Source organism: Sesamum indicum, linkage group LG6, assembly GCF_026168435.1.
Source record: "Sesamum indicum cultivar Baizhima isolate 11 linkage group LG6, ASM2616843v1, whole genome shotgun sequence".
In the NCBI taxonomy this organism is placed as follows: domain Eukaryota; kingdom Viridiplantae; phylum Streptophyta; class Magnoliopsida; order Lamiales; family Pedaliaceae; genus Sesamum; species Sesamum indicum.
Window position 1 is genome coordinate 18,580,608 of NC_142662.1, and position 27,749 is coordinate 18,608,356.

At 34.3% G+C, this 27,749-nt stretch overlaps 4 protein-coding genes across 4 annotated transcripts; 1 reads left to right on the forward strand and 3 right to left on the reverse strand.

Annotated features, from left to right (window-relative positions):
- The first annotated feature begins 866 nt into the window (after nt 1-866).
- LOC148787880 (uncharacterized) lies at nt 867-3,267 on the forward strand. The gene is made up of 3 exons (XM_088881427.1): nt 867-1,784; nt 2,025-2,213; nt 2,635-3,267. The coding sequence occupies exons 1-3, from the start codon at nt 867-869 to the stop codon at nt 3,265-3,267; spliced, it is 1,740 nt and encodes a 579-aa protein (XP_088737553.1).
- Nucleotides 3,268-6,208: 2,941 nt separating this feature from the next.
- On the reverse strand, nt 6,209-9,571 carry LOC105164258 (uncharacterized). Its single transcript, XM_011082871.3, has 2 exons — nt 8,851-9,571; nt 6,209-7,095 (listed from the first exon to the last, which is right to left on the reverse strand). The coding sequence occupies exons 1-2, from the start codon at nt 9,451-9,453 to the stop codon at nt 6,313-6,315; spliced, it is 1,386 nt and encodes a 461-aa protein (XP_011081173.1). The 5' UTR covers nt 9,454-9,571; the 3' UTR covers nt 6,209-6,312.
- A 2,940-nt stretch (nt 9,572-12,511) lies between these two features.
- LOC105164173 (uncharacterized) lies at nt 12,512-18,319 on the reverse strand. The gene is made up of 4 exons (XM_011082773.3): nt 17,648-18,319; nt 16,765-17,567; nt 14,347-14,977; nt 12,512-13,447 (listed from the first exon to the last, which is right to left on the reverse strand). Exons 1-4 carry the CDS (start codon nt 18,251-18,253, stop codon nt 12,629-12,631), a joined length of 2,859 nt encoding a protein of 952 aa, XP_011081075.2. The 5' UTR covers nt 18,254-18,319; the 3' UTR covers nt 12,512-12,628.
- Nucleotides 18,320-24,920: 6,601 nt separating this feature from the next.
- LOC105164256 (uncharacterized) lies at nt 24,921-26,563 on the reverse strand. The gene is made up of 2 exons (XM_011082868.3): nt 25,904-26,563; nt 24,921-25,823 (listed from the first exon to the last, which is right to left on the reverse strand). The coding sequence occupies exons 1-2, from the start codon at nt 26,507-26,509 to the stop codon at nt 25,032-25,034; spliced, it is 1,398 nt and encodes a 465-aa protein (XP_011081170.1). The 5' UTR covers nt 26,510-26,563; the 3' UTR covers nt 24,921-25,031.
- Nucleotides 26,564-27,749: the final 1,186 nt, after the last annotated feature.

Below are 27,749 nucleotides of genomic sequence, written 5' to 3' on the forward strand. Positions count from 1 at the left end.
TATTAAATATTCTACAAACATAAATTAACAAAATAAAAAAAAAATTAAGTGTGCCCAAGTCGTCAGTAGCAATAACGACTTAGGCAAATTTTTCAGAAAATAAAAAAATAAGAAAAAATATTGGGGAGTTAGTAGCACTAACGACTTCCGTTAATTTTGCAACTAATACCCATTTTAATATTATTTTAGTAAATGGACCGAGAAATGGACACAGGGGAACAGGGAGGCGAAGAAGTAGAGGGAGCAATCGCTACGAATTTCTTCGGATCAATTTGAATGGAGTGTAGTTGTAAAACTAATAAATTTAATTATTCAATAAATCAAACGATAATTAAATTAAAAAGTAGATTATATATATAAATTTAAAAAATTGTACAAAAATACAAACTAAACAATAAAATCATATAATTTGAAGCGGTCTCCTCGTCCTGCTCCTTGTCGTTTCACGACAGATTTTGAAGCTCTGAACATCTCGTCATGTTAAGATTGTCAATCTACAGAGAAGAATTGCTGATTCATGTGTTGCTTCTCTTCTCTCTAATGTAGTCGTGTTTTTTATTTCCGCTTTTGTACCATTTTACTTAGCTCATTTTGTTTTACAATTTTGTCTTTTAGTTAGCTGCTCACATGGCATTGCTGTTAGTTTGTTAGGATATTTTTCTCTGTTTCTTCTCTGTTATTTAAACCCAGCTACTCCGTTCCTTCAGTGAACAGATTTTGTGAATACACATATTTTTCAGAAAATGGCTTTGCTTGTGTGTTCATCTGTTGTTGATAGAGAATTTGACATGGTATCAGAGCCATCGTGCTGATGGTCTCTGTATATCTCTATTGGTGAAAAACATTATACAAACCTAAAATAGATGATGGCTGATTTACGAGGAGGAACGACAGAATCAACACCAGCAGACATGAGATCTGGAGGTGAACAGAACCATGCGAAGCTGCTTCATTTGGAGTACTCTCCTTTGCCTATCATCTCTGCGCCTCTGAATGGGAACAACTGGCTAGCCTGGAGCAGAGCGGTACGCATAGCGTTAGGCAGCAGAGACAAGTTGAGCTTTATCGATGGAACCTGTGTGCAACCACGAGAAGGTACTGAGGAGATGCGGCAATGGAGGACAACAGATTACATGGTTCTAACCTGGATACTGAACACTATATCTAAGGATATAGTCAATGCCTACCTATATACGTCTTCAGCAAGAGCTTTATGGCTGGAGCTCGAAGCACGATACGGTGAGTCTAACGGTCCATTGTTGTATCAAATACAGAGAGAAATCAATTCCATGACACAAGGAAATATGAGTGTGGCGACATATTACACTAAACTGAAACAACTATGGGATGAAATACGTTGTCTAATACCTACTACTTCATGCACTTGTGGACTATGTATGTGTGGTAGCAACGATAGAAACATAGTGCAGACTGAGGCAGGTCATTTAATTCAATTTCTTATGGGGTTAAATGACTCCTTTGATGGAGTGCGCAGTCAAATATTGGTGATGGAACCTTTGCCTCATGTAGATAAAGCATACTCCATGGTTATGCGAGTCGAAAGGCAGAGACAGATACACTTAGAGTCTATGGACACAGGGGTTAATACAACAATGTATGTGAGAAATGTGGAACATGATCGCAGATATGTTTATAAAACCTTTGGGAAGAAGAAAGTTACTGATAAGAGACATTTAACCTGTGAGAGTTGTGGCAAGATGGGACATGACAAGGACGCATGTTTCAGGTTCATGGATTATAGATACTGGAGCTACGAGACACATGTGTGGTGATGCTACATTACTTGATTCCTTAGCTCCCATTCACCCTACTCCTATCATCTCTTTGCTTGATGGAAATACCACTGATGCTACACATACAGGAACTGTAAAACTGTCACACAATATCATCCTTGAACATGTTCTTCACATTCCTAGTTTTCAACATAATCTGCTATCTGTCTCTCAACTCTGCAAGCCTTACCTATTCGTTTTTCTTTCTCTAATAATCTTTGCTTGCTGCAGGACCGGAGGACTGAGGAAGTCTTAGCTATAGGCAAGCAAATAGGAAAACTTTACTATCTGGACACACTTTCTTTTTCACCTATGAACAAGGCATCTTATTCGAACTCTGTGTCTAAATCGTTGCTCCTTTCCCATGTACATGATGCATATGAATTGTGGCACAAGAGGCTTGGACATCCCTCTGCTAATGTACTTAGTCATATTTCTAGCTTGAATCTAAATAAAAGCATTGAACCACCTATCTGTCATGTCTGTCCACTTGCTAAGCAAGCTAGAACACCATTTCCCTCAAGTACATCCACATCTTCAATTCTTTTTTAATTAGTTCACGTTGATATATGGGGTCCCTACAAACAACCCTCCATTGGAGGATGTCATTATGTTCTCACACTTGTTGATGACTATTCTAGAGCCACTTGGACATACCTTATGCGATACAAATCTCAAACAACATCTCTCTTGTCATCATTCATCAAGCAAGTCCAAACTTAATTCGGATTACAAGTTAAGGACTGATAATGGTCCAGAATTTCTTGCATCCTCTTGTCAAGAGCTAATAAAAAATCATGGTATTATACACCACAAATCATGTGTTTATACACCGTAACAGAATGGGGTCGTAGAACGAAAGCACAAACACTTACTCCAAGTCGCTAGAGCTTTGATGTTTGAATCTCATCTTCCAAAACATTTCTGGGCAGAGTCCATTCTCGCTGCCACCTTTATCATTAATCGTTTGCCTTCCCCAACTCTCAATTGGAAATCACCCTATGAACTCTTGTATAAAACAAGTCCTTCATATCAGTTTCTTAAAACTTTCGGCTGCCTATGCTATGCAGCAAATGTGCAGCCACACAAATCAAAATTTGAACCTAGAGCTACTAGGTGTGTGTTTATAGGTTATGTCCACGGTCAAAAGGCATATAAACTATATGACATTGAGCAAAGGTCTGTTCTCATTTCGAGAGATGTTATTTTTCATGAAAATGTGTTTCCCTATAAGAATTGTACAATGGAAAGTGAGCATTGCCCTGTTCCTTTACCTATAAATGTTGACTGTGAACCCATCAACTCTGCACCTTTATCTACTGCAATCTCATCTACTACTTCTGAAAACCTGTCCACTTCTTTTCCATCCTCTGCATCTGATAATTCTACAGCTGATACACATCCTAGTCTCGTTGTCTCCCCCCATCCTTACCTCGTAGATCAACAAGGCCTTCTCATAAACCAAGTTGGTTGAAGGATTTTGTTTGCCATTCCTACATAGATTGCCAAACCCCTTCATTTTCTGTTGCATCATCACATTTGAGTTTCTTGCCTGCTTTGTCTATAGTGCAGGAACCAAGGACATATGCACAAGCCAAGGACATTCTTGAATGGCAACAAGCGATGGATGCCGAAATTACTGCTTTGGAGGAAAATGATACCTGGGAAGTCACTACTCTTCCCTCTGACAAACGGGCAATAGGATGCAAGTGGGTATACAAGGTGAAGCTAAAACCCGATGGTTCGGTGGATAAGTACAAAGCACGACTTGTTGCAAAGGGGTATAACCAAATCGAAGGTATTGATTATCTTGAAAGTTTTTCTCCTGTGGCTAAAGCCGTCACCGTACGTCTTTTCTTGGCTATTGCTTCTAGTTTTGGATGGGCATTACATCAAATCGATATTAACAATGCTTTTCTGCACGGATATTTGAATGAGGATATTTACATGCTTCCTCCTGATGGTTATTCCGTACCTCAAGGCCAAGTATGCAAGCTCAAACGTTCGTTGTACGGACTAAAGCAGGCTTCTCGCCAATGGAACCATGAATTCACCACCAAGTTGCTTGCTTACGGCTTTGTGCAGTCACATAATGATCACTGCTTATTTTCGAAGTCTATTGAATCTGAGGTGATTTTTCTCCTTGTTTATGTTGATGATGTACTAATCTCCAGTTCTGCAGAAGCTCTCATTCAACCTGTAAAGGATTATTTGCATGGTCTTTTCACTATCAAGGATTTGGGGCATGCCAAATACTTCCTCGGTCTAGAAATTGCTCGTTCTTCCGAAGGTACTTCAGTCACTCAGCAGAAGTACATCAAAGATATCATCCATGATTCTGGCCTTGACAACGCCAATCCTGTGCACACTCCGCTGCCTTTAGGTCTGAAATTAAGTTCTTGTGGAACTGTTTTGAAGGATCCAGAATCATATCGACGTTTAATTGGAAGGCTCTTATACCTGGGATTTACTCGCCTGGATGTTTCTTACGGGGTGCAACAACTGAGCCAGTTTGTTCATCGTCCTTGCAAGGAACATCTGGCTGCTGCTCTACACTTGGTTAAATATCTCAAGGGGACTTCTACAAAAGGTCTCTTTTTTCCTGCCCATAATTCCTTTTCTTTGACTGGATATTGCGATGTTGATTGGGCTAGCTGCCCTGATAGTCGACGTTCGCTCACAGGTTATTGTGTATTTTTGGGTTCGGCCTTGATTTCGTGGAAGACTAAAAAGCAACCTACCGTCTCCCGCTCCACAGCAGAGGCTGAATATAGGAGTCTTGCTGCGACCGTCTGCGAATTACAGTGGATTTCATATCTTCTTAAGGATTTTCAGGTTCCAATTCAGACTCCGATTCCTCTCTATTGCGACAACCAAGCCGCTGTCCACATTGTCGCCAACCCCGTATTTCACGAACGCACGAAGCACTTGGAGATCGATTGTCACTTAGTTCGTGACAAGTACAAAGATGGGTTCGTTCTTCCTTCCCATGTTCCAAGCAAGCTACAACTCGCTGATTGCTTCACCAAAGTTTTAGCTCGCCCTGCTCTCACTGTTCATCTCTCCAAGTTGGGCTTGGTTGACTTCTCTTCAAGTCCAACTTGAGGGGGGCTGTTAAGATTGTCAATCTACAGAGGAGAATTGCTGATTCATGTGTTGCTTCTCTTCTCTCTAATGTAGTCGTGTTTTTTATTTCCGCTTTTGTACCATTTTACTTAGCTCATTTTGTTTTACAATTTTGTCTTTTAGTTAGCTGCTCACATGGCATTGCTGTTAGTTTGTTAGGATATTTTTCTCTGTTTCTTCTCTGTTATTTAAACCCAGCTACTCCGTTCCTTCAGTGAACAGATTTTGTGAATACACATATTTTTCAGAAAATGGCTTTGCTTGTGTGTTCATCTGTTGTTGATAGAGAATTTGACAGTCATTCATGCGAGAGTAGTATTTGGGCTGAAAAAGAGATAAAAATTATTAGTATTCGATATTCACTACAAGAAATTTTATTTTTAGTAAGGAAAAAATTCTTTACAATAGGAAAAAAACTATATTACGATAATATTTTTCCTTATAAAATATTATAATTTATCATAACTATATTATAAACTCTATTATAATTATGTGGTCTAAATTCCAAGAATTTTCCTAATATGAATAGTCTCCTAAAGTATGAACTAAGTACGTTGGACAACTATATTATAAACGTAATTCTTTTCGAACGAGTTTTCATTTCAAAAGTTGTTACAAAAATCACTATAAATGCAAATAGATGACGCCATTTTGATCTCCAAATCAACATCGTTTTAGAACACAGACTGAAATGAAGTCATTTTAACACTCTCGTTCCAAAATCCATCCCAAACTTCATCACAATACTAATTTATAATTATCTTAAATAAATAAAAACATCATTGTATCGTGCAAATCGTTCCAAATTTTGTTTTAAAAAGACAATCTAAAACCCAGTGGAATAATTAAAAAATAAACAAATAAACCATTTATTCTGAAAACTTAAATGCAGATATAAAGTAATAAATTGGTGAAAGAACATATTGAATAACATATAAAAAATAAGTATTGTCATATTCATATTTTAACGTTCATGAAATTTTATATATAATTGAGAGATTAATTGATAATTATCAAGAAAAGTATATATAAATTATAAATTAAAATATGAAGGGTAATTGAAATTTTATAAAATATTTGGGGTTAAATTATATAAATTAGCAAATTAGGAGATGCAATTAGAATTTTCATACAAATTAACATAAAACAAAGAAAAATAATAAAGATAGACATCCAGCAACACTTGTCCCCTAGGTTGTAGAGGATGTTTCTAACCAAATGGGGATTTTTTTCTTTACTTTAAATAACACATAGGATTTTTTCAATTGACACCCATTTCTTATTATGAATTGACAATGCAAAAAATAGAATATTAGTGAAAATTAATAAAAATCAGAATACATATATCATTACAGTGATGAGACAACTCATGTCGAGAAATTTGAGGATACTTTCACTTAATTAGTTTAAGGGCTCTTAAAAAGAAGCTAAGGAGGGCAGCGCTCAAGATCATCATCCAGAAAATCAGAGACATCAAAATCCCTGGACTGTTGAACACATTCTTCGATGTGACAAGTGCAACAATTGAAAGATACTCTACTACTACAAAAAACACAGTGATGTATGCACAATTTAGCCCCAATGTCCATGCAAATGAGTCAACCTTGAAAGCTTGCAATACCATTAAGATGGTAGCAATAGAAGAGAAGAATGACTGTGTATTTAACCACATGAGCCCGCGGAATTTCTTACGATCCAAATCATAAAGAATTGTTTCTCCGGGCTTATGTGTGGAGTCGGCTGAAGAAGTAGTGTTGGATGTGGCTTCATTTGAACCCCAATCTTGCCACATCCCTCCAGGAGGAGTTAGCGCAACCTGAAACGTTATAGTAGCAAATACTGATGCCATTACTATAATGCCACTTCTCAATTCTGTGAACCATTTTTGTTTTGTATTTTGATCGTCTTCCTCTTGGCTACTTAAGCTTGATGAAGTATCCGCAGGGGAGTGTTGGAGCCCGGTCTGGACGTTTGTTGGTGCCATTTGTTGGAGTCCGGTCTGGACGTCTGTTGGTATCACTTGGGATCGCGAACCCCCTACATGTGTAATTGTCTCTTTTATATATGCATCATATGAGTTAAATGTATCCACGAACAACATGTCCAATGGCCTGAGGCCATTTGAATTCTCTGCGTTCACATTCAAATTCTGTAGCTTCACTAAGTATTCTACTGTCTGCAAAATGATCAAAATTTTAGTTATGTTTGAATCACTGGATTCGAAATGAGAAGCGTGTTTAGGGAATATTACTACAAAATAAATAATTAAATTACGTTTTCAAAGAATAATTTCGCAGCATAAAATTATTGTTTCGTCATATAATGTTAATGTGAGAAAAGTAATTTGTCGCTCCTCACAAATAAGATCGTTAGGCTTATTCTCTAATAATGTGAGGAAACCTAATTTCCTTACAAAAATATTGGTCAGGAAAAGAATTTCATTGCAAATAAATGGTGTACTGGAAGTAATGCTTATGACAAATCAATGTCTCTTGATAATATATATGTATATATATAAAGTTAATTACATTTAAACCGCCTACGAAAATATCAATTATATATAGAAATCAAACTCATAATTTTTTTAAAATACTCAATTTATAATTACATCTCCTTTTAGTAGAGTTTCAAAAAGCTAGTGGTTGACGACCACCCTCCACCAATTGGAGCTCCAATTCTAAGAGGCCTAAACTAAGAGATACCCTTATAAAGTCAGGTGGGAGGCATCCACAAGGAATTTAGATGACAAATTTATGTAGAATTACCTACTTTACGTCACCAGGAGATATGCCAAAATGCATAAATTCCAACAATCAAAGCTAGGACACGTGACAGCAGGACGAGACAAGCTGGAAGCATACTGTCGTTAAGGTAACTACCTATTTGTAGATAAAATAGGTGTCCCTGCAGAGGATGCCTCTAACTGAATCCAGAAAGATGGGGGATCCTGCCACCTCACCTAAATGAAGATAAGGATAAGCTTTTGCCTCCAAAGCAAGTACATGTGTTAGTAGGAGGACATGAGCTAGAGATGACTTTATCCCTAAAGTAACCTCCTGTATGAGAAATCCTACAAAAAGAGGATATCCTCTACCTTGTTAAGATTCTCGAAGGACGTAACAGATATTTTTTTATCCTTTTCCTAAAATTCTTTGGACTCCAGCTGTAAGGAGATGACTCCCGCACGAATGTGGGAGGATTCGACCTTATCCTGTCCGCATGGGGTGGGGGGGTTTGGGCTATAAATTGCGGGCTTCCTACATAGAGTTGAGAAACCAAGGCCAACGTATGTGTAAAGGTATTTTTTCTCTTTTTAGAATTAAAAAAAATTAATTAAATAAAACAATTGAATATTTTATTTCAATTAATATATATAAATTATATGTATAAAAATTTTGTATTAAGTAAAACAAAGGCCAAACTGCATAAAGTTCCACGTGTTTGAAAATTCAGCTAAAAAATATCCTCTTTGTCTTTAAAATATAGGCAAAATGAACCTTCTCTATTTTCTTGAATCTAGCTCACATCTCCCTCTTGATTAATTGAAGCTAACACCGTAAAAGTTTTTTTCCCAAGTGAGCATTATGCCTACTTTATATATATTGTTAATTTTTATTTCAATGAACGTTGAATTTCTTTGTATATAGTCGTAGGATCAAGTTAACTTATTACAACCATTAGATTATAGAAGATTAAAGACCTAGATTTTATGAATTTTAAATATATATGTAAAATTATAAATTATAAAAAAACAAAATAATTATTTATAAATACAAAATATAACAAAATTAACCCTCTGCCCCCCATCTCCCAACTTCCACCAAATGGATTCTAGTACAACATAAAAGACATATTCGTTATACCCTAAATAATATAGCTAGAAGATGCAATAAGATTTTGTGAGAAAAAATCTTCTTGATTTAGGGGATACCTGAAATTGTCTGTTGGCTGTTGCAAGATGTAGAATTGTGTTGCCTTCCCGATCACCTACATTCAGCAAACCTTCAACCGACGATCCAAGTTTCTGATCAATCAAGAATTTGAGTGCCTCATGCTGGTGGTGTTTCACCGCAAGATGTAGAACAGTCTCTTGATGAAAAGTCACCTCATTTGCAGCGTCTGGATAATTGACAAACAGCAGGTCAATGACTTCAATTTTACCACTGACCATGGCAGAATGAAGTGCAGTTCTGCCGTCCCTATCTTTCTTCATGCACACCTCCACAACAGCAAAATTCTGCTTCACAAACTCAAGCATAAATTGGACGATCTCCAAGTGGGCATTGGCCGAAGCCAAGTGCAGCGGGCTGTAACCGTCTCGATTGAGTTGAGAGAGTTGGTGGGCAGAAATTAAGCTCAGCCTTATATATTCTCGCACAAACTCCGCCTGCCCAAACATGGAAGCCCGGTGCAAAGGAGTCTCAACGCACCCGCATGAGTGCAGTTTCTGAAGGATTGAATCATCTTCGCCAACTGCATCATAAAGGGCTTCTACATTTCCTGAGCGAGCGGCCTCCAACAATTTGCCCTCCATTAAATGGTGTGGAAATCCTCCAATGCTTCACCAATATATAGAGATTATGTTAGTTCGATTGGGTTTACTTGGTCAACTGTTTAAGTCTTTTAATTATACCAATCGTCGTGCATATAGTTTCAGCTGTATGCATATAAGAAATAATATTTCATTCTTTAAATTATGTTATATATAAAAATAAAATATATAATCAATACATCATATTTTTTTAAAAATAGAAAAAAAAAATCAACTTAAGAGTATTATACACAGATTTATAATGAAAAAATTAGTATAGTGGTATCACAAACCATTATTTTCTTGTGACAATTCTTTTTTTTATATTAGTATATATTGTTGTTTTTTGAATTATTATTCAAAATTAGACATTTATGACGATTCATCCAACAACAAAAGATAGTATTAAAATTGTCACTAGAGATGAATGTCTGAATGAAAATATTGTCGGAGTATGATGGTGTTGTTGCTTGGACAAATTCCTTTCCTTAATGACACATACAAGATCCAACAAAATGACATTGTATTTGTCACCTTTACTAGAACTTTGGTTCATAATTTGTTTGTTATGTTGGTTACAAGAGAAACCCCAGACCTGCCAAGAAAACTATCCAATTGGATCCCCCAATCTGAGCAATAATTCGACCAATTCAATTCCAATTTTGTTATAATAATTATTAATAATAAAATTTATGTATAAATGTTATATTACACTGTTAATTGAACATCGGTATATAATGTCGACTTACTGATAACAAAAATATAGTAACAATATTGTTGTTATAGTGTCATTAAATTGTCATTATACATGTGTTATTAATTATTTTTAATAAAAGACATTTTTTAGTGATTCTTACTGCTGACAACTTTTACTGAATGATTATCACCAAGAATTATGATAATTAATTTACGAATTAGTATAATGCTATTGAAACCCTAAAAAATGATAGGCCCAAGTGACCCAAGACAAAGAGAGGCCCAAAAAGACGAAGTGAAATTTTCCAGCCGAAAGAAGGGCCCTTTAAGCCCACGTAGTCCACCTATCTGCTGCATGGATGCCAAGCTATCCCCGAGAAAGTAGGGGCGACACGTGGTCGACATCTTTCCGAACCAGTTTGGAAGAAGCCAGCTGATTCAGAGATGTCGGACCTCCGAATGCACTATGAAAAATAGGCTCATTGCCACGGAATGTTTGCCACAAACTTTGGGATTAAATCTTAAAAATTTTGAATTTTCGTGGTATATTCCGTGGAGAAATAACGATAAACTTTTGCCACTAAAAATTCGTTATAAAATTTGATCAACTATAAAGTGGCCGCTTATGTAGAAAGTTGTGGTAAAAGTCGAAGCAAAACTGTTGACTTAAAAGGTTTCAACTAAACTGATTTAACTTATTTATATATCTCAAATTACAAATTTTAACTAGATTAATTTCACTAGTTAACTTTCAAATTAAAGTTTAAACTAAACTAATTTAACTAATTAATAACTCTCATAATAAACGTATTTAACTTAGATTAAAATTTTAACTAAACTAATTACAACGTGCACTACACCAGAAAAAACAGTCTGACAATCCCGACACAATCATATGGGCCACCTGTTGTACTATGAACAAAGAATGATATCAGTAAGAAAAGATCTCGTACCAACATCAGTCACACCCTTTCAGAAAGAAAAAAATTAACCTGACCCAGTTGCATAAAAAAATTATCCTCTGCGTCCAATTCATCTGTTGTTCATCACCCCACTAGAGTTACCCCCCTCCTGCGTAGCTGGGGTTTGCTTTTCCTGAATTAGAGGGGCAGTCACAACATCAAAGTACTTCTTCACCCTCTTCTCGTCATGTGAAGTCCAATTATAATATTCCATCATAAACACACACATACATTTGTCAAAACTGACATCATCAGGTGTTTTAAGCATTTGATTTTTGCACTTTTGATATGGACACCTAATCATGTCTCCGTCCATATGTCCACGCTGACATTTGGCCTATTGTACGAAAGTTTTATTACCATTTTCAAACTCCAGCGTAAGTTCCACGCTCCTCAGGAGATTGTTACCATACATTCATCTCCTCAATTGCCTTAACATGATGTTCACAAAAATATTTGAAAATCAGAGAGAGATTTTGAGTGGGTGCGGTTAATCAATTCAAGAAGAAATAAATCAAATGTAAACAATATGTAACATACATATATAAGAAAATTTGGACTAGCTTTTGGGGAGATATGCCGTGGAAATACAGTCGTTGGAATATAGCCTTTACATACATCCATTATTATAACACCCTTTGTAACAAGGAATGCCTTCCGGAAAAAAAAAAAGTTTAAATTGGAACGACTTTTGTAACTCCACTTAAATATTAGGTTTACAAACGATTTTACTTTTGACATTTGGCACGCTTATAATATTTTTTAGGTGGTCATTACAAGTCCAAGTAGACTGTTCCAAAAATCATTGTTGGCAACAAAAAAAATTTCAATGTGTAGGATATTTGTGACAAAATATCATATCTTCAGCAATGAAATACTTCATTGCAGTAAATAAATTTTCTTTTAGTGTTTTTCATCGTTAAAAACACAATATATACTGTCAAAAAATTCTCATCCCAAAATACAGTGATGTTTTAATTGCAACCTACCTCTGAAGCTTGCGACGGACAGTCCTTGCAAAACTCCATCCAAGTATTTGGGCATGTAGCTCATATTTTAAGACAGATGTATGTTGCAATTATTGTTCAAAATATCACCCATCGTTTAAAAATAATGACCTTCCAAAAGTACCCGTCGCAAAATTCCCACCCCTCTCAAACTTGTGGCCCATTGGAAGTATATATATATATGATGGGGGCTAGATTCCGTCACAAATATTTGGACGGGTCTCCGCGACTTTCACTTGTCAAGTCGTCTTAGAATCTGTCACAAATTTTAGTTTGTTATGGATCTGAACAACTCATTGCAAGAAGGAGACTATTTTGTTGCGCCAACGGATACCAATTATTGAGAAAATTTGCATCGGAAACTTTATATATAATAAAAATTTAAAAGATAAAAAATAAGAAGATAACCAAATGAATTATTATATAAACCCATGGTCCAATTGTACTGTAACTAAAAGATGATAAAATCACAAGATACAAGATAGATAGATATATCATTGCACTAAATGAATCTTAGAATGGATGAGAATTTGCGGATGGACTATTTCTCCCGCTTGTTGCATTTGGTATTGCTTCCCCCGACGAGGAACTCGTGTTAAAATCCCTCCTCGGAAACTGTAGAATGCTCTTGTGATTCAAGCTAAGGATGGCAGCGCCGAGGATCAGGGCCCAGATAATTAGAGGTGCAATAAAACCTGGATACATAAGCAACTTCGTCCCCACAATAAGTCGAACAATTTCGAAATATTCCACTACTACAAACACCACAGTAATGGAGACACAAAATATCCCCATCTTCCATGCTGGGGACTCGGCCTTGAAAACCTGTAACATTATTATGATGGTCGCAATGGAAGCGAGGAATGCTTGTGTGTTGCACGACAACAGAATACGAAATTTCTTCTGATCCAAATCATAAAGAATTGATTCTCCGGGCTTATGTGCAGGGATGGCTGAAGTATTTGATGTGGCTGCTGCATTTGGACCCCAATCCTGCCACACGCCTCCTGGAGGAGTTAGTACAACCTGAAATGTCATAGTAGCAAATATTGATGCCATTACTATAATCCCACTTCTCAATTGCTTCAACCGTTTCGTGTCGTCTGCTTGGCTAATGGACGTTGATGAAGTATCCAGAGAGTGGGGGTGTTGCAGCCTGGCCTGGACATTTGTTGTTGCCATTTGGGATCGACAACCCCCTGCAAGTGTAATTGTCTCTTCAATATGTGCTTCGTTAGAGGTATTAACTAACAACATGTCCAACGGCCTGAGGCCATTTGAATTCTCTGCATTCACATTCAAATTCGGCTGCTTTACTAAATACTCCACAGTCTGCAAAAATGAGAAGCACATTCATGATTTTCTGTTTAGTTCGAAAATGACAGAATTAAATTGCTGTCTACTGAAATTACTTCTTCATTTTCAGTGTTAATTACATGTAGAATTCTTAAAAAGTACGAAATTATATTATTTCACAAAGTTATGGAAGTTATACTTACACATTTTTTTTATATACTCTATTTATAATCACGATGTGTTAGAATTTGAATAAAAAATATAGTTACTCACAAAAAAGAATTTAAGTCTAACTTTTGACCCCTTTTTTCATCAAAACTCTTTATCTTTGTGCCCTTTCTTTCCAATGGTCAATCAGTAACTATTTATCAGGTAGTTGTTATTATTTATCCCATTTTTTTTTCTCCAAATATTATCTATAACTTGTTATAATCGGAGAGCACCTTTTTGGTGTTCGAATTTTCTTTTGTATGCTATTTTTATTTTTTATTTTTTAATTATTTCAGTAGTTTTTTTTTTTTATCAACTTTCAATTATCTCTCTCCCTCAACTTTCGTGTTTTTCCCCCCACTTTTATCACAATAACAACTGACAACGTCTATTTTTTAAAAAATATATATAAATATTTATTTAATTAATATATATTTTTTGAAAAAATATTAATTATAGTATTTATGTTTTAAATTAATTCCACATACATTTGGGTGTGCGCACACACTAGTATATGTATTAATTTTAAATAATTTATTATTCACAAATATATATATATATATTATTTAAGGGATATATTTATAATTTTTCAAATAACAAGAAGATTTTCATAATTATACCAACACTTCATGAGAGGGCATTGTTATTTACTGTAAAAAAATAAACAAATACACCTACGAAACTATAAATTTTTCAAGTCACTCTCTTCATTTAGGAGGACTTACTTGAAGTTGTCTGTTGTTAGTTGCGAGATGTAGAATTGTGTTGCCTTCCCAATCACCCAGATTCAGCAAATCCTCAACCGACGAACCAAATTTTTGATCAATCAAGAACATGAGCGCCTCATGCTGGTGGTGTTTCACAGCAAGATGTAGAATACTATCCTTGTGAAAAGTCATCTTCGTTGCAGCTTGTGGACAATGGTCAAACAGCACATCAATGACATCAATTTTACCATTAACCACAGCAGAATGTAGTGCCGTTCTCCCGTCTCTATCTTTGTTCATGCAAAGCTCTTCGACAACAGATTTCTGCTTCCCGAACTCAAGCAAAAATGTGACCATCTCCAAGTGGCCGGCGGCCGACGCCAAGTGCAGTGGGCTACAACCATCTTGATTGAGTTGGGAGAGTTGGTGGGCGGAAATTGAGCTCAGCTTCATGTATTCTCGCACAAAGTTCGCCTGCCCGAACATGAAAGCCAGGTGCAAAGGTGTCTCTACGCTGCCCGATAAGTGCAGTTTCAGGAGGACTGCAGCGCCAGCTTCTTGAACTACATCATAAAGTGCTTGCAGATTTCCTGAGCAAGCCGCCTCCAACAATTTGGTCTCCATCAATTCATCTGGAAATTTTTCAATGCTTCACCAATATATAGAGATCATTTCAATTGAATCGAGTTGACTTTGGTTATGTTTTAGTCTTTTAATAGCATTATCTATTTAAAATTATTATGTGAAGCATAATAATTAATACTGTGACATGTTAAAAGAAAAAAATATATAAACTTTTAATTTTACGTCTTATTCAATATTGCATATAAATTATTGACAAAATAATTAATTTTTAATTTGTCAACTGTCACTTTTTATTAAATGACAATAACTCCAAGATAATATTTTATTTCATTATACCCTTTTGACTTTTTATATATTAAATTTAGGCCTTAGATTTTTTTATAGATTCTAATGAATTAGCATTATAGCACGACAGTCCTGAGTGCATATAACCAATAACATTAATTTCACGTTTTAAAATATTTTATAAATAAAAATAAAATATATAAACAAATGGATCACATCTCACAAAAAAAAAAAAATAATTTAGGAGTATTATCATCACAAAAAAAAATACTGGCCTCGTTGTATTACAAAATGCGGTTTGAGAGTAAAAAGTATTTTTTTTGTACAATCTAAAGATAAAATTTAAAATTTAAAATTTAAATATATATATATATATATATATATACATATATAATGGATTCATGACATGGCATACAATTTGAAATATAAACTTAAAATACGCAGAATCAAACCAACAATTTTTGCGATTTAAAAGAGAGAAGCTCTAGATCCACATCAGAAAAACAAGAATTGTTGAGAAAATGTTGAATTCAAAAAGTAGTGTTGGTGAATCCGTGTGATGATTTTCCTAAGCTAAAGAGGTGAAGATGAAGATAGAGGTGGTTGCTCAAGCTTAAAACTGAAAGTAAAGCTTGATTAGGCAGGGGTAGGGGCTGCAACAAACCTATATATGGCATATGTTGGGCTTTAAATCTTCGACAGACATCACAGTCTTGGACCCGACGAATTACATCATCCTTCATTTGTGGCCAATAAAACATACTCTTGAGTCATTGGTAGGTGCCATTAATACCTGAGTGTCCTTCTATGGTGGAATCATCTCATACCTTTTGATAAATTTTCCATAGTAACCAGTTAAATCAAAAAATCCTCTCAATTCTTTAACACATTTTGGTTGTGGCCATGTTCTCATACATTCAACCTTACTAGGATCTGTAGACACCCCTTCTTTCGTTAAATTGCAGGACTTTCCAATAGGACTAAAACTAACAATTCCTATAATTTCAGGATCAAATTTGTAATTCTCCCCATATCTATATTATTCATGTGTTGTAGCTGTAGTTCTATAACAAAACTTGTATTTTCAGTGAGTGGTTGTGAAAATTTCAAATGTTCTGACTTAAAAACTTGTAAAATATAAAAAGAATAATTCATGAAATATTAGAACGATAAAAGCAGAGCATGGTTGTACCAAAGACACGTTGGAAATTAGCCAAAGATAGCAAAGCACGTATAAGGTAATATAATCAACTTAAAAGTTCAAGACAAGACATTTTAACTAACGAGAAATTCTTGTTGTAATTGGGTTTTGATTATATTTTAACCAATTATAAAATAAAGTGTAATTATATGTACCGTATAATTGATGTATAATTTAAAAAAAATAACTAATCACATAATAAATATTAATAATTAATTAATATTTATTTCAACCTAAATAAGATAATGGTTTGACCAAGACAACAACAGAAGTGCAAGCACGAGTCCACCTCATAATTAATGACAAGAAAATTAATTAAATTACACTACAAATACTATAGTACGTACGGATGAAATGAATCCGACTAAGGACTAGAATTTTGCGATGAACTATTTGATGAACTTTGTGTATTTTGGGATGGTCGGGGTCCCCGCCGAAGAGGTAGGAAATATAGGGCAGTCCCGAAGAAAAAGGCAAAGACTATAATCAAGAGCCAAGGAATGCGAGTCAGCCAAAAATGTGAACTCGTGAGTGACTTCTTGGTCATGATAGACCCGATTGACAAAAATTCCACTGCCATAAAATTAACATTGAGCAGAACCACATAAGGTGCGAGCACGACATATCGCAACTTCCTGGGTTCTAGCGACTGAATCTTGAAAGGTTGTATCATCAAAATGATGGTCGCGACAGAAATCATGAATGTTAATGTATTTAACCTCATCACCTTATTAAATTGCTTAGGATCCAAATTATAAAGAATCGGTACTCCAGGTTGATGTGCAGGGACGACTGAACTGTTGGACGTGGTTGTTGCATTTGAACCCCAATCTTGCCATACTCCTCCGGGAGGGGTTAATGCTACTTGGAACGTCAGAGTAGCAAATACTGATGCCATTACAATAATCCCGCTTCTCAATTCTTTCAACCAGTCGTCCGCTAGGCAAATTGACCCTTTTGGAGTATTCTGAGTGTTGTGGGATGGCCTGGTTTGATTAGTTGTTGCTGCTAATTGTGATCGACAACCCCCTGCAAGTCTGATTGCCTCTTCGATATACATATCCTTTGAGTTAAGGGCACACGCGTACATGATGTCCAATGCCCTGAGGCCGTATGAATTCTCTGCATTGACATTCAAATTGGGCTGCTTCACTAAGTACTCCACCGTCTGCAATAATAAATGCTTGTGATTATTAAGTCGAAAGGCATGTTCTCTCTTTCCCAACCATTCTTCAATTCAGAGGTTACCTGAAGTTGTCGGTTGGCAGTTGCGAGATGTAGAATTGTGTTGCCTTCCCGATCACCTACATTCAACAAATCTTCAACTGATGATCCAAGTTTCTGGCCAATCAAGAACTCAAGCGACTCCTGCTGGTGGTGTTTCACCGCAAGATGTAGAACAGTCTCCTGTTGAGCAGTCACCTCCTTTGCAGCCTGTGGACAATTGACAAGGAGCACATCAACGACATCAATTCTACCATTAACCACAGCACAATGTAGTGCCGTTCTCCTGTCTCTATCTTTCTTCATGCACAGCTCTTCGACAGCACATTTCTGCTTCCCGAACTCAAGCAGAAATGTGACTATCTCCAAGTGGCCGGCGGCCGACGCCAAGTGCAGTGGGCTACAGCCATCTTGATTGAGTTGGGAGAGTTGGTGGGCGGAAATTGAGCTCAGCTTCATGTATTCTCTCACAAACTCCGCCTGCCCGAACATGGAAGCCAAGTGCAGAGGTGTCTCTACGCTTCCTGATAAATGCAATTTCAGAAGGGCTGCAACGCCAGATTGTCCAACTACATCATAAAGTGCTTGCAGATTTCCCGAGCAAGCAGCCTCAAACAATTTGGCTTCCATTCAACTCAATGTGGGAATTTTCTTGTAAATGCTTAATTCAACAATATGGTGACAGGCGAGTTATTTTGCTCCACAACTTATAGGGCTTATCTAAATTGACTTGGTCTATTGTTTTAGTCTTTTAGTGGTACTATGATTTTTCAAAATTAGTTGTATACATTTATTACGCGTACCAATCAAGTTCACACACAAAAGTATGTGACACAATAATTTTATGTGAGCGAATGGAAACTATCAACCAGTTGTTTGAATTAACATCACTTTTCTCGATCAAGATATATAGAGTTTTGGAATCGAACTAGTGCCCCTAACCTCATTATCATCGAGGGAAAAGTATCACCCCATTCGTAATTAAAATGAAAATACTAGTGACGCGACAAACTCAACACATGTGTATACATAATTTAAATTCTTATTATCTATACAATTATAAAGGGATAGAGTATTTATAGACTCAAAGTAGAAGTTTTGATACCACTATATTAAATTTTTATATTTCAAAAAATATCCGTTAACTTCCCAACTCACATTAAATTAACTTCTCATTAATCAAGTTCATTGAGAACATTAATCCCATACAATTAAATGTACTAAAAAGTTAAATTTACTCTCATTTTATTTTAGTTTATTGTTAATTGAAATTAAAATAACATGTTAGCTTTTTTTTTTTTTTGCATGTATATATAATCATCATTATCAATATAATATATATTGTACAAAGTGTCAATTTTTAATTTAATTTATGTGAAATATGTATTGATACTTAATGCATTAAAGAAAGATACCAGAAAATTTTTGTGTAAGGTTGTAAAAGTAATAACAAATTTTAATACAATGAAACACATTATGAGTTTCAATAAAATAAAAATAAAATTAGTATTAAAAATTATGCACGCGAGTACTGCGTGCCACAATATCTAGTATTTGTTTAATTAAATGAATAACTTATTGAACTATTCAAGTACCTATAATTAATGCACATCAATGGAATTTATTAATACAAGAATGTGACTAAATAGATGGTTCAAATCCTATCAATGAATGGGTATAATTTATTTTAATAGTATTTATTAATCTACTATAATAGCAGTGTGATTATTTATATATATTTTATAAATTGACTTTATAGTCTTGGACTGACTTTTCCCTTTTCTTGTATACTATTTTATGGAATAAACCTAAACTAAAACTGAACTAAATGAAACGAAGTTTGCTGAAGTAGTGTATTTGTACTATAAAGAAGAATGAGATAAGTTGGATAAATATTAAAACCTTCTATTATTATTATTATTATTATTATTATTATTATTATTATTATATATATATATATATATATATATATATAAAAGATTCTTTTCCTGACATAGTTAGGAGTTCCTATAACTTAATAAATTCATGAATTTTGGAAAAGGGGGAAGACGCTTTTTCAATATTCTTTGATTTCAAAAGGAGATTATCGATTTTTCAAAAATTAAATAAAAAAATTAAAAATAAGAAAAAGCCGGCTATTGAAATTGAACCGATGACCATCGCATTACAAATGCAATGCTCTAACCTCTGAGCTAAGCGGGCCCACATAATATAAATTTTTCATGCATATAGGGATTTAATACACTATAGTATAATATCTTTAGAAATATAGAAAAGAATAGAATCTATAATTTCTGCACGTCGTTTCTACGTGCATATAATAAATAATCTTTCATGCTTTAAATTATGAATATACATATGAGTAAAAAATATATAAATCCTTTTGGTGCTATCAATATATAAATCTATACATTAGAATTAAAAAATAATAATTTATGAATTAATGTAAAATTTAAGAAGTTGCGAAGGATGTTTTGTACTTCACAAAAAATTGGTACAGTAGTGTCTTTAACCACCGTTTGTGAGTGCGTGTTGTCTTATTTCCTAATTAATTTGCCAACCGCCATTAGCACGTCGTCTTATTTCCTAATTAATTTGAAAAATATGGCAATTCTTAGGGCCTTTCATTTTTTACCTAATATAGATTTTCTGTACTTCGAATTAATGTTTATCTTACATACGAAATTATTAAGCAATGATAAAATTTGCATAAAGAAATGAATTGTATACCTTAACAATTCAATTATAATATTTTTTTTATTAATTACCATCAGCATGTCGTTTTATTTGAAAAGAATGAACAATGATTGCGTCTTTTTATTTTCTTATCAATGAAAAACAGTGGATAATTCTTGCTTTGTATTCAATTCGATCGTATGCATAAGGATCGCGTGCAACTGTTGCTAATTTTATTAATAGAAAAATATTTTTAAAATTATAAAAAATTAGTACAGCAGTATCAGAACCGCGACTTTGTATCTATAATACCTTTTATTTTATAACAGTATAAATATACATACATATATAATTTTTGAATTATTTACTTAGTAAACAATATTTCTTTCAACATACAAAGTACTAACCATTCTAAATTAATAAAAAATATAATCCTAAATTTCATTTAAATAAAACATATTTATTTAATCCCACAAACAATGAAAATATTGTCATTTCAAGAATGATGCAGAATTCTACATTTGGGGTTTGCTCTTCCTGGATGAGAGGGGCAGTCATAACATCAAAATACTCCTTTACTCTCTCCTCGTCATGCGAAATTCAATTATAATATTCAGACATAAACCCTCACATACATAAGTAAAAACTGATATTATCAGGTATTCTGAGCCTTTGATTTTTGCACTTTCGATACGGGCACCTAATCATGTTTCCGTCCATATGTCCACGACACTTGGCCTATTTTAGGAAAGTCTTAATACCATTCTCAAACTCCAGCGTAAGTCCTGTCTTCCTCGAGATGTTCTTATCATACATTCATCTCCTCAATTGCGTTAATATGATGATCACAAAAATGTACGAAAAGCAGAGAGAGATTGAGAGTGGGTGTGGTTGATCAATTCAAGAAGTAATAAATCAAATGTAAACAACATACAACACACATATATATAAGAAAATTTGGACTGGCTTTTGGGGCGACAAAATAGCCGTGGAAATACGGTCATTGGGATATAGCCGTTACATATATCCATTATTATAACACCCTTTATAATAAGGAATGCCTTTTGGAAAGAAAAAAAAAAAAGCCGTTTGAATTGGAACAACTTTTGTTTGGTATGATTATAATATTTTTAGGTGGTTGTTACAAGTCCAAATAGACAGTTCAAAAATTCATTGTAATTTTGCAATGGCAAAAATTTTGTACCGTTTTTTCTAACAACCTAGACGTAATAAACATTCGGAACAACTTTTGTTACAGCTCCTCCAGTGGCCAGTACCATCTACCGCGGTGGGTCTTCCTTGGTTGGCATGCATAAAAAGAAATTCGTAAGTAAATTAAAGTTTACAATTTTAATTATTTTATTAATGCTGTAAATTAATAAATTTCTTATTCAAATATCTGTACAGGAGGTCTAACTTAGTCGTCCGCCTCACCAATGATTTTTTGAACGGTTTACTTGGACTTGTAACGACCACCTAAATTTGGGACAAAAATTATGGTCAATTCGATCCTGGATTCCATCCCAAATTCATTTTAATTCTCAAAATAATTTGGGACAGTTTCCGGCAATATTTCTGATGACAAAATATACATCACAAGTTTTCTAACTAATTTATTGATAAACTTTCCGACGACAACAGATAAAAATTTCGAAAAGAAAGTTCATTGGAATTTTTTTCTTTTTTTCCAATATTCGTCCCAAATTTTCTCCTAAATAAAATACTAATTTTTCGTTCCATGGATGTATTTTCCGACGACATTAATGTACCGTCAAAAAACCGTCCAAAGTATTCCGATGCTCGTACATTTCGTTGGAAGTATTCTCCAAACTGCCTTTTTCACATGGACTTCTTTTTGTCTGAAAACCATCAAAAATTTTGTCGAAAACCTTATTAGCTATGAACTTTTGGCTTGAAAATTCCATCCAAAAAAGTTTTTTTTTTTTTATAGTGAATTTATTATCAATTTATGACTTATCCATACAATCATGCAAGAGAAAAATTTATATAAAATTAAAAATACATATTTTTCACTGAACACTGAAAATTTAAAATAAAAACACAAACAAACAGGTCCCAGCGAATAAAAAACAAATACTAAATTTAGTAGAAAAATGTGTATAATTGATTACAACCTATACAGTAAAACAACAATTGTTTTTCTGAAAATCTTTCATAGAAGAATCCAAAGAATTATATTTCTCAACAATTCCATAAAAAATGTTAACTTCATGAGACGGAAACAAATAAAAATAAGAGAAAAAATTGAGAAATAAAATCAACAAAACTCTCAAAAATCCAATAAAATTTATATTCATTAAGAGCATTTCATAAAAAATCTTAATAGTTGTAATTATTGTAAGAAATATAATAATTATTATATTAGTACATATTAAATAATTATTATTAATTATATATTATTAATAATCCGTGTAATGATTTTCCTAAGCTAAAGAGGTGAAGATGAAGATAGAGGTGGTTGCTCAAGCTTAAAACTCAAAATAAAGCTTGATTAGGCAGGGGTAGGGGCTGCAACAAACCTATATATGGCATATGTTGGGCTTTAGATCTTCGACAGACATCACAGATTGGACCCGACGAATTATATCATCCTTCATTTGTGGCCAATAAAACATACTCTTGAGTTATCGGTAGGTGCCATTAATGCCTGAGTGTCCTTCTATGGTGGAATCATCCCATACCCTTTGATAAATTTTCTATAGTAACCAGTTAAACCCAAAAATCCTCTCAATTCTTTAACACATTTTGGTTGTGGCCATGTTCTCATACATTCAACCTTACTAGGATCTGTAGACACCCCTTCTTTCGTTATGATTTGTCCTAAATATTCAATAGTTTCTTTCCCAAACTCACATTCACTTTTTTTGGCAAACAACTAATTTTTCTTTAGTTGCTCGAGAGTAATTTTTAACTGCTCCAAATGATCATGCCAAAATTTTACTATAAACTAAAATATTAAGAAAAAACACCAAACAAACTTCCTCAAGTAGGAAGCAAATACCACATTCATCAAGGATTGAAAGGTTGAAGGGGATTGCGAAGCCCAAAGGGCGTCACTAGAAATTCGTAATGTCCATGGTGTAAGACAAAACTAGTCTTTGGTACATCTTCTTCAACCATTCTAATTCAAAGTACCCAGAACACAAATCAATTTTTGAAAAGTAACAAGATCCCATCTAATTCATCCAACAACTCATCAATAAATTATAGTAAAAGTTTTTATTCATAATTGATAACTAATTAAATTGAATTTAGTTAAAAATCTTAATACTAACTAAAAAAAAAAAATATAAGCTATATAATTAGAAGAATATGCGAGTTAGAAACTTGAATATATAAGCATCTTTTCTAAAGGAAAAAAGGGGCGCAATCTGTGGGACAAGTTCCCAATTAAATGAATATAATATAAATTTTATAATAAGATATTATAAAAATATGACTAACTTAAGATTCTTTTTTTTTATGATTAAAATTGCATAGAAAATATAATTTCATACGTCAATTAATAATATATTGGGATACTTAATTATAAATGGTATAATGCAGCAAGCTCAATGAAAATAAAGTAATTAGAAACAAGAATTTTAAATAGACAAATTTATGTTAAAAATCAATTATTTACGAAAAACAAACTTAAAATAAAAACCGTTTATTATTAATGAAGAGGGTCAATTTTTAGGAAGGAAATGGTAGGTTTATCTTCCCCCTCCAAGTAGCCTCTCGTGTTCGTGAGATTTTTTGTTAAATTTTACGACAGAATAATAGATAAGACTAGTTTCGTCCAAGAATATACTATTTGAGGACCAAAACAATCATTCTTGTTTGTTGGAGAGCCAATAGCGAATTAATGGTATATATAGTTTCAAGAGTTTTTTTTTTTTTTTCTAAAATTATTAATTACATAATTAAATTACTATATCAATAAACTAAACCATACATCGGTTGATCAATACATAATAAAAAAAATTAAAATAAATTTATATAAACTAAACCAAATACTCAAATATCTAATGAGATACAAGCTCATGATTTTAAACTTATAGGGCCTCAACTTTAGTTAATAGAATAAGACATTGTCCGTAGCATATTTGTCCATTTCTTAAATTGTAGGACTTTCCAATAGGACTAAAACTAACACTTCCTATAATTTCAGGATCAAATTTGTAATTCTCCCTATATCTATATTATTCATGTGTTGTAGCTGTAGTTCTATAACAAAACTTGTATTTTCAGTGAGTGGTTGTGAAAATTTCAAATGATTTTGACTTAAAAACTTGTAAAATATCAAAAAGAATAATTCAGGAAATGTTAGGACAATAAAAGCAGAGCATGGTTGTACCAAAGACACGTTGGAAATTAGCCAAAGATAGCAAAGCACGTATAAGGTAATATAATCAACTTGAAAGTTCAAGACAAGATATTTTAACTAACGAAAAATTCTTGCTGTAATTGGGTTTGATTATATTTTAACCAATTATAAAACAAAGTGTAATTATATGTACCGTATAATTGATGTATAATTTTAAAAAAATAACTAATCACATCATAAATATTAATAATTAATTAATATTTATTTCAACCTAAATAAGATAATGGTTGGACCAAGACAACAATAGAAGTGCAAGCACGAGTCCATCTCATAATTAATGACAAGAAAATTAATTAAATTACACTACAAATAATATAGTACGTACGGATGAAATGAATCCGACTAAGGACTAGAATTTTGCGATGAACTTTGTGTATTTTGGGATGGTCGGGATCCCCGCCGAAGAGGTAGGAAATATAGGGCAGTCCCGAAGAAAAAGGCAAAGACTAAAATCAAAACCCAATGAAAGCTAGTCCGCCAAAAATGTGAACTCGTGGGTGACTTCTTGGTCATGATAGTCCCGATTGACAAAAAATCCACTGCCATAAATATAACATTGAACAGAACCACATAAGGCGCGAGCACGACATATCGCAACTTCCCGGGTGCTAGCGACTGAATCTTGAAAGGTTGTATCATCAAAATGATGGTCGCGACAGAAATCATGAACGTTAATGTATTTAACCTCGTCACCTTATTAAATTGCTTAGGATCCAAATTGTAAAGAATCGGTACTCCAGGTTGATGTGCAGGGACGACTGAACTGTTGGACATCGTTGTTGCATTTGAACCCCAATCTTGCCATACTCCTCCGGGAGGGGTTAATGCTACTTGAAATGTAAGAGTAGCAAATACTGATGCCATTACTATAATCCCGCTTCTCAATTCTTTCAACCAGTCGTCCGCTAGGCTAATTGACCCTCTTGAAGTATTCTGAGTGTCGTGGGATGGCCTGGTTTGATTAGTTGTTGCTGCTAATTGTGATCGACAACCCCCTGCAAGTCTGATTGCCTCTTCGATATACATATCCTTTGAGTTAAGGGCACACGCGTACATGATGTCCAATGCCCTGAGGCCGTATGAATTCTCTGCATTGACATTCAAATTGGGCTGCTTCACTAAGCACTCCACCGTCTGCAATAATAAATGCTTGTGATTATTAAGTTGAAAGGCATGTTCTCTCTTTCCCAACCATTCTTCAATTCAGAGGTTACCTGAAGTTGTCGGTTGGCAGTTGCGAGATGTAGAATTGTGTTGCCTTCCCGATCACCTACATTCAACAAATCTTCAACTGATGATCCAAGTTTCTGACCAATCAAGAACTCAAGCGACTCCTGCTGGTGGTGTTTCACAGCAAGATGTAGAACAGTCTCCTGTTGAGCAGTCACCTCCTTTGCAGCCTGTGGACAATTGACAAGGAGCACATCAACGACATCAATTCTACCATTAACCACAGCACAATGTAGTGCCGTTCTCCTGTCTCTATCTTTCTTCATGCACAGCTCTTCGACAGCAGATTTCTGCTTCCCGAACTCAAGCAGAAATGTGACTATCTCCAAGTGGCCGGCGGCCGACGCCAAGTGCAGTGGGCTACAGCCATCTTGATTGAGTTGGGAGAGTTGGTGGGCGGAAAGTGAGCTCAGCTTCATGTATTCTCTTACAAACTCCGCCTGCCCGAACATGGAAGCCAGGTGCAGAGGTGTCTCTATGCTTCCTAATAAATGCAATTTCAGAAGGGCTGCAACGCCAGATTGTCCAACTACATCATAAAGTGGTTGCAGATTTCCTGAGCAAGCAGCCTCAAACAATTTGGCTTCCATTCAATTCAATGTGGGAATTTTCTTCTGAATGCTTAATTCAACAAAATGGTGAGAGGCGAGTTATTTTGCTCCACAATTTATAGAGATTATCTAAATTGACTTGGTCTATTGTTTTAGTCTTTGAGTGGTACTATGATTTTTCAAAATTAGTTGTTGACATTTATTAGGCATAGCAATCAAGTTCACACAACAAAAGTATGTGACCAATAATTTCATGCTAGGAAATAGAGACCATCAACCAGTTGTTTGAATTAACATCACTTTTCTCGATCAAGATATATAGAGTTTTGGAATCGAACCAATGTCTCTAACCCCATCCTCATTGAGGGGGGAAAAATCACCCCAATCATAATTAAAACAAAAATACTAGTGATGCGACAAACTCAACACGTGTGTGTACATAATTGATAACTATGCAGATTGTTACGATTTTATAGTGATTTAATCTTCCTTTTTAAGCCAAAAACATTTCTAATTATGTGAATTTATTGCATATTCAGCTAAAAAGGGATGAAATGGGATAAAGATGGCAAAATGGAGCTAAAACCGAAAATTAAAGGCATCAAAAAGGAAAGAAAAGATTTCAAGGTAGTTTTGCAGGATTGACTAAACGTGCCCACGCTTAGTGATTTGGTCAACACGGATGAATAAAGAAAATGCCTGATTTCCGCAAGAGAAAAAAGGAATGATGTGCTTAGATTTGGAAAGGATTCCTTAAAATATGTTATTTGTGATTTATTTACCTTTTTAGAACTAATCACGTACTTATCCCTCCACGTCTAGATTCGTAGGAGACTTTTATTTTAAATAGGGGTATCTTCATTTGAAAGGGGATGGGAATTCAATAGAATACTTTATTTTATTAGCTTATTTCATTTTCATACTCTCCCTTTAGTTTTAATTTATTGCCAGTGTTAATGGAATTCCACTTCTTAGTATGTTCTTCCATTAACATGTCCGGCTAAATTTTTTATTTTCTGATTAAGGTTATGGTGATTGCTTGATTCATAACATGTTGCGAGGTCTAATCTGTTCTTTTTACACTTGTTAAATGAATATTCATGCTATTCTCTATACTTTTATTACAAATGTCTGATTTTTTAATAATGTGGCCAATTGTTCATTATCAAGAAGGTTTGGTTAGCTAACTGGACTTTACAAATCCATGTAATTGTTTGTTTAGTTCAATATTTAGTAGCAACGTAGCATAATTAATTATGTCATAGTAATTAGTTATGTT